Source organism: Vanessa tameamea, chromosome 12, assembly GCF_037043105.1.
Source record: "Vanessa tameamea isolate UH-Manoa-2023 chromosome 12, ilVanTame1 primary haplotype, whole genome shotgun sequence".
Taxonomy (NCBI): domain Eukaryota; kingdom Metazoa; phylum Arthropoda; class Insecta; order Lepidoptera; family Nymphalidae; genus Vanessa; species Vanessa tameamea.
Window position 1 is genome coordinate 10,303,540 of NC_087320.1, and position 11,086 is coordinate 10,314,625.

The 11,086-nt window shown below is 31.9% G+C and overlaps 2 protein-coding genes across 2 annotated transcripts; one reads left to right on the plus strand and one right to left on the minus strand.

The window, feature by feature from the left end:
• Nucleotides 1-913: 913 nt before the first annotated feature.
• LOC113393086 (uncharacterized) lies at nt 914-2,250 on the plus strand. The gene has a single exon (XM_026629786.2). The coding sequence runs from the start codon at nt 1,051-1,053 to the stop codon at nt 1,771-1,773; it is 723 nt and encodes a 240-aa protein (XP_026485571.2). The 5' UTR covers nt 914-1,050; the 3' UTR covers nt 1,774-2,250.
• Nucleotides 2,251-2,411: 161 nt separating this feature from the next.
• On the minus strand, nt 2,412-10,202 carry LOC113393084 (trypsin-1-like). The gene is made up of 7 exons (XM_026629784.2): nt 10,039-10,202; nt 7,295-7,493; nt 6,665-6,827; nt 6,378-6,540; nt 3,882-4,061; nt 3,552-3,723; nt 2,412-2,589 (listed from the first exon to the last, which is right to left on the minus strand). Exons 2-7 carry the CDS (start codon nt 7,485-7,487, stop codon nt 2,471-2,473), a joined length of 990 nt encoding a protein of 329 aa, XP_026485569.1. The 5' UTR covers nt 7,488-7,493; nt 10,039-10,202; the 3' UTR covers nt 2,412-2,470.
• Nucleotides 10,203-11,086: the final 884 nt, after the last annotated feature.

Consider the following 11,086-nt stretch of genomic DNA (forward strand, 5'->3'; position numbering starts at 1 on the left):
TTAACGTCTTTCTTCGCGCTTTCCTGCAACCTATAGAAATCATTTCGTGAAAAGAGATGGAAGTTTGCTACAGGAAACCGGGAAAGTGTGCGCCAGTGAGTGCGCTCGGTGATAGAGTTGTCCGTCAGGTGACACCAACACATATTCCGTAAGGACACAATGTAACGTTGCTTATTTTCGAGTTGAGATGTTAGATGTTAACATCACATGTGTCTACCATAAGGTACATTCAATTTTTTAAGTGTAAAAAAAATACATTAAAAATGTATTGAAGCGATAACTTCTTATTGGAGGATAAACCGCTTCGTTACGTAGCGCGTTACGGCGGTAAAGAGGCTTTTCCTCTCCCACTCTAACCCCCAGCATTAGCCGTTTTTTAAGTTATCACTTCTGTCGAGCGTCCCGAAACGCACACGTATTTTAATATTAAAATCATCTGGTATACCATAACGACATCAGACCGATTCATATGCTATAATGGCAAACGGCTTGAAGCGCTCTTATGTCACCTCTCCACCACTGCTTTCTACTATAAGTTGTGATATGTTATTATACAAATTCGAAAAATATTTTCATTTTAATAACATCAATCCCGATGTTTTGAAATTATTATCTGGATGTGAATAAAAGATTAAAGTTACAAATTAATAACTAACGATTTTTAACTAGTCTTAGAGTTATCACTAGTCTAATCTTCTTAATGGCAATCATTACCTTCGAAAGTTTGTCCCAAAGTGTATAGGAGGCTTAAGGTTTTAGTTAAAATTTTATAAAAATTGCATTGCACAGTGGTCATTCAGTTTTGAAATATTAATGAGTAGTCATTTATATATAATTTAGATATTTGAATATTTTTTTCGCCATTCTGATTTACAAAGAGTATCACATACTATTGTAGGGATAAAGTATAGTCTGTGATTAATCAAATGTTGACAGAACTTTACTATTTGTTTGTTGCGCAATAGAAAAAAGTCAATACAATACAGTCGAAAAATAAAAACATTAAAAATATTACTGCGACCACAATAAAATCATCGAGTGCTTGACAGAATGTCTGATTATACGTTCATGAATAGAATTCGGTCATTTTTGGGAATACGACCTGAGCCTCCAAGGAATGACTTTCGCAACCCTATATGGGGGTCGGACGACGATGATGACGGTGATGAACTTTACACCAGACAGCAACAAATAGATGTTTACAGCAATCCGTTAGAATTGCATCGTGAATTTGTCAAACATATGCATGATATGTTTAACAGTTTCGGCAGTATATTTGGAGATATGAAAGCCTTTTTGGGCCACGATGATCTTGAATCTTTCGGAACTATGACAGATTTTCCATCATCAGAGAATGAACCGGAGAATTTCGATAGCAATCGCATCAGAGATTATTATTTAAAACCTGGTTATCACGATAAATATAACTATCCCAAGGAAGACACCGATCTAGATGGTAAGATATCTTCAAACGAAATATCTGGCTTACTGCAACAGAAAGAAGATGGACCAATAGTGCCTCATACTCCATTTAGTGGTTCTCTTGTACCTGGGAGATCATTTTGCCAAACAATAATAACAACAAGTGTTACCAAACCCGATGGCACTATAGAAACTCGTAGAATTGTTAAAAAGGGCAATGAAGTAATCGAAGAGACCACAACCTCGACGGAACCAGACTCTAGAACCCCTTACAATCCTGGCTTGAATCCTATCGAGACTACTCATTTAATGCTGTCACAACTTTCAACATTTCTGAGAAACTTTTACTGATGTCATTATATTCATTAGCAATCCTAAAAATTTTAGCTTTTAAGACCATAATTTATTACTCTATGTGATAGTTTAAAAATAGAATAGTCTTTCTTAGGTCACTTGGACTCAGTCAAATATTAAATATATGGAAATATTGCACCTACCACTTTGATGTTGTAGTAACCAGTAGAAAAATTATATAAAACTGATAAATTTATAAACATATTAGAATGTTTCAACCACAAAAGTATTAATTGTAAATTTAATTTATATATTTTCATCTTACTTTAAAGTAATAACAATATTTATTAGATTTTTTAATCCTATTTATGTACTAAAGTATAAATCTTGCTTTGTAATACTATAACATATGATAAATACTATAAAATATGATGTCTTAAAAGATTTTCTTAACAAAGTTGGCTGTTTACAATAACTACATAATTCCATTACTTTAATTATTGCCATTGTAGAAATAAAATAGTGTCAAATTAATGTAGATTTTTTTTTATATCCATTCATTATATACTATATTTATTTATTTACTTAAAAATATTAAAATTACTTTAAAAAAAATATATATTATATACTACGGTATATAATAGAGTATCCAAAAACCTTAAAGCTTACTAAAAATACTCATCAAAATAACATAATCTTAGAAAACTTTATTGATCAATAAATAAATATAAATAGTAATTATTAATAAGTAATCCTATTGACAGTAGCAAGCGTCCCGAGTATTGCTTTTAATCCATGTTAGGTAGCGGTTGACTCGGGAATACACTCCTGGCCTGTTTGGTCGAGCACATCCCTCACCCCATGACACAACACCTGAAACAATATAATTTTCTCTTAATTTAAATTATTCCTACAGCAAATGTTTTATCAGTGCATTTATTTTGCTAAATCATAGAAATCTTGTGCAAATGTATGATATGAAAATCATTATCAATTTGTTATTTGTGGTCAAAAACGGGCATAGAAATATTTTTTTAATGTTATGAACTTCAATACTAACTTTCAGTGCTATCAAGGATTTTATACAGGATTAATATAATTTTGATAAAAATAATCCTAGCAATTTATGATATGTATAATAATGTTAATCAAAATTATACAGAGAAAACTTGAACATGATAATTTTATTTTTATATTGTGTTATTCAGTAACTTATAGACAATTTTTTTAATATATTTCTAATTCGTTCGAAGGAGGAGCAAAAATGTTTTTTGAAAAATGAGATTTTTACAATATAATCGGTCAACAATAAGTATAGAACTAATCAAAGACTTCTTTCCTCATAGACAATTTTTAAGCTTTTACTGGCTTAACATATTTCAAACAAGTAGGTTTAGGTACTAAAACTTTTGGTGATTATACTCATATAGGGGTAAAACATAGAACTATAGCCTCTTACAACCACAAGAGGACAAAATTCAAATAAACAACATTAGACATCGAGACGCGATTTGTGAAAAAAATGCGTTAAGACGTCGAATATAAGTATTTAAGTGGAATGGTATTGTATTATAAATAAATATAACTTAATCGAGAACGGCTTGTAGTGCAGAATATAGGTGATTTATTAGCAAATCGCACGGAATACGTAAAACTAGATTTGTTGATCTTTATTCCTTTTTAGATTGGAATAGACTATATAGGTTTATAAACAACTGATATTGCAACTGATATCTACTTTTTTTTAATTTAACGACAAAGTCATTGTGAACGCGACACTAACTTCAATTCAAAATTTCCAATAGAACACTATACATGAATATGTGTTGACTCACCAACAATCTGGTACTTGTCAGTGGAGTTGAGCACATGCAGCGGCCCGCCGGAGTCCCCCTGGCACGCGTCGCGCCCGCCCTGCTCCTCGCCCGCGCACAGCATATTCTCTGTTATACGTTGCTTGTAAGCGGTCTTGCGACACTCCGTGTTCGAAATTATTGGCACACGCACCTATAGAACAGCAATTCAAATTCTTAACATGTGTAAGTCAGAAGGTCAATTATCGGCATCATCTCATTTCTTATATACATTTAGATGAGACGAGTTTTGTACACACTACGGGTATGATTATATAAGTACATATACAATTTGATTAATGTTATTTATACCTCTTGGAGCGTGTTTGAGACACTACCCCCCTCTTCAGTAGTACCCCAGCCGGCCACCAAGCCGGTATAATTGCTGTAAGAGTCCCCAGCAGCAGGCAGACATACGGGTCGTATTCCTGTATCTTGATCCCCTTCAACTTCATCAACACGTGCACTCTTAAGAGCTGTACTAAGATCTACCTGTTAATAAAAAATGAATGCAATAAAATATTTTTTGCAGTGCAGGTGTATCCCAGCAATCGTGAAGTAAAGCTACAGCCATGAATGGGCTAAGGCTTTCTCTCTAATCGAATAATTACATAACCAAAACTTTTTCTGAAGTTGAGATTTAGGGGAGTGTAATCGAGGCAACTGTCCTGGGGGCCTCCATAAGTGAATCACAAACAAATGGGATTCCGACGAGTTAACAAATTTAATGTAATATATGTTTAGATCTAGATATAGTCAAATTATAATTATATTATTAATTATTGTTTTAAAAGTGAATAATACAAACCGTGCACATATTATTGATAAACCCGATTGACACAAATGATAATGTTCAAATTAATTTGTAAAATAATAATCTCCCCTTTTTTATGGCAAAAGGGCCTCCAGGACCTTAAATCCGACTCTGCAGCAGTGGTACATAAACGTGCTGCTTCTTTTGTTTAAGTGACGAAAATGAGCACTCAACAACTCAACAACTCACAACAACTCAAACTCAAATTCCTTTATTCAACATAGAAGCATTACACTTACTTATTGATAGTCAAATTAAACAATACCACCGGTTCGGAAAAGGAAACACCCTGACCTGAGAAGAACCGGCAAAAGAAACAGCGGGTCTTTTTTTTTGTCAATCAAATTAAGTACATATATTGAATATGATTAGAAATAGCCAGGAGGCGATCGTTTCATTCCCAAGGTGTGCTATCAATCATAAACTCACACAACCCTTTTGCACACAAGCGTTCCTTAACAATTTTTTTAAATTTGGCATCAGAAGCATTTTGAACGCTTTCTGGGATCCTGTTGTAAAACCGTATACATTGCCCCACAAAAGAGTTACTGACTCTATGCAGTCGAGTAACAGGAGTAACAAGTTTGTGTTTGTTCCTTGTACCAATGCTATGAGAATCACATTTTCTCATAAAATCATTGATATTTTTCCGTACCTACAAAACATTATATACAAAATATATATTGAGAAGCAACAGTTAATATCTTGATATCTTTAAATTTATACCTTAATGATTCTTTGGCTCATAGGTTATAGATTGCGCGAATAGCCCTCTTCTGCAGCACAAATATAGTATGGATAGCGGCTGCGTTACCCCAAAGCATAATACCGTAAGATAATGTCTTGATTGTTAAAGTAACTGAAATATACTAAACGAGCCGTATCAACATCGGTAAATAATCAAATTTTTGACCGCAAATGCCGCAGAACTCAGTCTACTCACCAATCCGTTAATATGGGGGACCCATTGCAACTTGGCATCACCAGTAAGGCCAAGAAATTCAGTTGATTCGACTGGATCCATCGATTCCCCATTGATAAGTACACCAGCTTTTACATTTTGCACATTTGGTGTACTAAATTTTACAATTTTTGTTTTTTTATTATTCAGCCTAAGATTATTTACGCTAAACCAGTGTACTATATCAGAGATAGCATTGTTTACATCGTCATACTGTACTTGTTTTCTAGTAATTTTAAAAACTAAAGAGGTATCATCAGCAAACAATACTATATCATGTTTGTTTCCAACAAGGAAGGGCAAGTCATTTATGTATATGAGGAATAGAAAAAGTCCAAGAATTTATTCTTGAGGGACCCCCATACCAACTGACACCCCAGGAGACCTTTTCCCTTTAACGTCAACCCTTTGAATTCTATTGTTAAGATAAGAAGTCAGGAGGTCGAGCGCACATTCTCTAATTCCATAGTGATATAGTTTCCTGACCAGAGTTTCATGTTGAACACAATCAAAGGCTTTGGATAAGTCGCAGAAAATCCCTAAGGCATCCTGCGACTTCTCCCAGGCTTCATAGATATTCAATATAAGCTCTCGTAAATCCAAATTGTTTTCTATGAAGCAGATTGTGTCTATTGAAGTATGCTAATAATTGATTTAGAATATTTTTTTCAAATATTTTGCTGAGGGTAGGTAGTATTTAGATTGGCCTATAGTTGTTGGGGTCTGAGCTAATTGATAATAGCAATGTTAAATTATAAAAGTCAATTATTTTCGTTTTTTACATCGTTTTGTTAGGTGAATGGACAACCTGATGGTATGTCGTCACCACCATCCACCACACATTAGCATCACCTAGAGGAATTTTCGAAATTGCCATCGAATGGGCAACTACTGCTAGCATTATTGCTATTATTCCACGCTAGACCGTCATTTGGACAGGAGTGATTTCTAATTCCTATATATTGTACAGTATATAATTATGTTAAATAATTCTTAAGGAATATATAATTTATTAGATAAATAAATTTATTACCCGCTTATCTAACTTCAATAAGGCGATATCGTTGTCATAAGTGCCAGGATCGTAGCGCAGGTGACGAATAATGGCGGCAACTTTTCTATCGATTGTTTTAGTCTCATTGGCAACAGAACGATCATGTTCCAAAAATCTTACTGACATTTTTTCTTTGCGGAATCTAAAAAGACACAAAAATCAGTCACACTTTTACCACATTTTTTTGTACCTTACATTTATCTCAGATTATCCAGGTTATTATTATTTATAATCTAAAAAATGTTCACTTGTTACAAGATATTTACCCAGAAGTACAATGCGCGGCAGTAAGAACATATAGATCGTTGATCATCGATCCACCACAGTAGAATCTGCCATTGTACATCAGCACAACTATCCACGGTATTTCCAACTTCTTAGTTTCGTACCCGCCCACGATTCGCCTACGAGTTCTAGCGATACCGCACTCTGTAAGAAAATATGAAAAGTTATCCTCAACATCGATTACTTGATTAACAAACATTGGAAGCCATTGAAAACAAAATTATTTATGCAATATCTCAATCAAACCATATATTCGTATTTTATTATGTGTATATATAGAGACAATTATACACATATAACTTTAAAACAATATATGTATATCATAACGAGACAAAGCTTAAGTTCGAGCTGACCATGAAAACTTAAAGAAGATCACTAAGTTTTTAAAATACCAATATTTTATTTTGATAAGAATGGCACGAATATACTATTTTTTGAACAATAGTGAGGCTGTTTATAAAATTACCCAAAAATATTTCAATTTTAATCTCAATCTCGAAACTTTTAATTCGGGTACATAATACGCATAGACCTACAAAGCACCCTTTTAGACGTAGAAAAAAACAAATTCGCTTAATTTAAAAATCATGAAACTTAAATAAAATACTAACGGCATGTAGGACAGTCGTCTGGCGGTAGCTCCATGGAAGGCCTCGACGTGGTAGAGGAAGTGCTTAACCAACTGTTGATCCAGTCAACGATGCCCTTTTCCTGGGGAGGAGGCGGCCCTGCCTTGGTGTTGTGACCAACATTGTGACAGCTCGTAGCGCCAATCAGACAGACGAGAGGTATAAGCCAATGCATGTTTTCCTGCCATTAAAATAAATTATTAGTATTAAACCGCTTAACTTAGGCTACTACAAATCGATTACATGAAATATATATAATATTAACTTATTAAATTGCAACTATTTCTTCTGAAATTAAATCTATGAAGCTCTAGCCAATCTAGATCACGTTATATTTCAAGATAAGACCAATTTTGAATACACATTAACAAATATACGAATTTATATAAAAAAATATCCTTAAACGAAAATAGAATGAAATAATCATAGTTTATTTGTCTGTTTTTGTCATATTTAAACATAACACTTATAATATAAAATATAATATTTCGTATGTAAAAACAATTAAAATTGTTTTTTTTTAAGAAGTATTCCAATGCGGTACAAATTCAATTAATAATCTCGTATGAATCAAGGACACTCGAAAACCGGTAAAAACTGTTCGTTATCCGAGTACCGTTAAGATCATTCGTATGATCAGCTCGATTAAACACGTTTTTGTTGTATTTGCGGAATTAGCACTTGATAATGATGATTGTAAGAGATTTTTGCTCGTTAAATAAATAGTATCTGGGCGACCAAGCTTCAATCGGCCCTTTTTTAAAACGTTTCGTTTAAAAAATATCTTTTTTTTTGTCGAATTTTGCGTTTTCCAGGAAAGTAACATATATACACAAAATCGAAAAGGAAAACCTTATCTAAATACAAAATTTAAGCCAAATCGTTAGAGCCATTTTCAAGATACACGAATTAAATAAGATTACTGTACAGGATTGTGTAGATAATCATAACTATCAGGCAATTAAATTATAATAATAATATTTTTATTAATAGTAAAACGGAAACGTGGTATCTCTTAGTGTAAGCGCAGCTGGGTCATAATTATGAGTTGTCAAAACATCTTAGTTCCCAAAGTTCCCAAAATTAAGGAATTTGTCTATGGACGATGGTGACTACTTACTAATAAGTGGCCAATATATCTTACTTCCTATTTTAAATTTTTTTTTTTTCACAATTTTAAAATGAATTACGTTAATGGTAATTGAAGTATTATAATTAATTATCGTATCAACCTTTAAAATACTACACGCAAGTCAACAAGTATTTAATTATGTAAAGCGCGTTCCTAGATATTTATGATATTACACTGGAACTTTGCCTAGGCTTTCGATTTGGATATATGCCAAACCATTTATAAACATAAGGCCTGCATATCTGTAGAAAATCCTAAAGGAAAACATTACTTACTAGTACAACGAACTGTAATTATTGCAGAGAAAATAATGCCGGTATAATTATATTTGTAAATTATGTTAAGTGATTGTTAAGTTATCTAATTGTGCATTAATGTTACTACGCAAAACCTTGAAATATTGAAAATTTTGACTTTGTTGATCCGTAAGAATTTACAGAAGCAATTGCTACTTAATTTAAGGCAGTAGCAATACATCGCAATCATCATAGTCAGTCAGATATATTTGTATCTACATGATGTTCAATTAAGTATATATTATTAAATGCTAAACAAATATATTTAAAAAATATATGTATCTGTTATAATTTTGTATATTGTTTCTAATAAATATTTATACTTAATTTATGATTAAGATTTGACCATAAATTATATTATGTACAAAAATTAAACATTTTAATATCAACACAAAATGTGAAACGGTTAAAGTGATAAAAGTATGTTAAAAAATAATTTAAGTATTCTTAATTTTATTTACAATTTTTCTTTACTGTCTCTATTCCAACTCTACGACAATTCCTTTCAAATTCGCTCTACAAGGTACCCTGATGGTTAATAGTAAAATGTTTACGATTATATCACACGTGGAATCGTGATTGAAATAAAAATAAATTACGCTATATTTTGTATGCAGTTAACATCGATTCCTGCGACTCGTTCTAGGAGAGAGTTGTCAGTTTTCCTGTACCTCTATAAAATGGTCAATAGAAAGCAGTTATTGTAGGTCATTTATTATGTACTTAATCGTAAATTTTATTTTATTTTTGAATATATATAACTTTTTTTTTATAAGTATTAAATTACCACAGATTATAATTACGTATTATTTATATTTTTTAGTTCAATTACTTGACTGTTTAATTTATTTTTATAAAGCTGTGCGCAGAAAGCTCTAACTTAACGGTATACAGCAGATATATTTCTAACTTTTTGTTCAAATTATTCACTCTCCCTTTTTCCTATATTTTTAGCCGTTTAGAAATAAAAGTATGTGGTAAATTTGATTGAATCTGTTTTCTATGCAGTTATCTTAAATAAAATATATAATAAGAATATTTTACCGTAACGAACAACTGAGCCTGGCACGTCCGCGCTTTTGATAATACTTACAAAATATTAAACCCAAGAACCAGTTTCCCCCAAACAAGACTGAACTGATAACAATTAAATTTAAAGCAAATTATTTAAAATAAATATTTCTAAGGCGTTTCATTTTCATTTCTAATTATTTTACTAATTGTCTCTTTTATTAAAGCTGGTTCACTTCACAATTATAAACACATTATCACAATACATAATTAATAAAAAAACTCACAGCAGTAAGTCGGTCCCGTGTTGATAGAGGAAAACGAGTGATCACTAGCAAATCCGTGCAGCGCGACTTGAAGACGGACAGAGAAAGAAATATCTCCACTTTCACTCAAGCTGCTCCACTTAGTCCTGGCAAAATCGCCTCCGATGTGCACCACACGGGCTCGTACCTCCCATTTTATGCTATAAATCGCCATAAATTCCTAACAGTTACAAGGTAATTTCAGCAGAATCATTATCGGTTAATGCTGTAATTATTACCATTTTTTCCTTTCATGTGGGACGCTAATCTCGGCTGACATGCAATGGCCAATACGCAGATAAATCAGTATATACGTTAAAATTTAATTGCACTAAACCTATCGAAAGATTATTATCAATATCTCACTTATCAAGTTTACAGTTTTAGTTAGTTAACAAACTAAATTTTATGCTATCTTGATAGCATATAATTTGACGAAACTTTGTTATAATAATATACAAAAAAAGATCTTGAATTAAAACAAAATAATTAAAAATTCATTGGTTTTACTATTCTCAAGCTATGTAGTATATTAGTATAAGTAATTTTAATTTTCTATCGATCTTGACTCTACCGAATTTTATAAACGAGTCACAATGCAGGGTGAAACTATTTCTTCAAAATAAATCCATTGTTTATCTTTCATTTGTTTTATATTAAATACATTTTTTTATATATTTTAAAAGTAATATTTTTATTTTATCGTCAGGTATTTAAAACTAACTGTTGTTAGCACATTTTGTCACAGCAGAATGACGAGAGTTAAGTATACGAGTACGTTTAGAGATACACTTAACTCCGAGCAAAGTTAAATAAAGAATTTGAGCTAAACCAAATTCTAAGAGGCTAACAATTAATACAAATAAGATTTTGTTTTAATTACTTATCAGATATTATTTAAAATACAATCAATGAACATATTTAAAACAGTTAATGTATATAATAATTTAGGAGGAAACAAAACTTAACGAAGTGTAACTTTTCGAAATAACCTTAATAACGAAATTTAATCAGGCGCTATATTATAATA

Excerpts from the sequence above, each read along its gene's own strand:
- LOC113393084 (XM_026629784.2), bottom strand. The coding sequence starts at position 7,487 with ATGCATTGGCTTATACCTCTCGTCTGTCTGATTGGCGCTACGAGCTGT. Across the intron at positions 6,828-7,294 it reads AGACGACTGTCCTACATGCC|AGTGCGGTATCGCTAGAACT; the intron begins GTTAGTATTTTA and ends ATTTTCTTACAG. Across the intron at positions 2,590-3,551 it reads TGACAAGTACCAGATTGTTG|GTGTTGTGTCATGGGGTGAG; the intron begins GTGAGTCAACAC and ends ATATTGTTTCAG.
- LOC113393086 (XM_026629786.2), top strand. The coding sequence starts at position 1,051 with ATGTCTGATTATACGTTCATGAATAGAATTCGGTCATTTTTGGGAATA.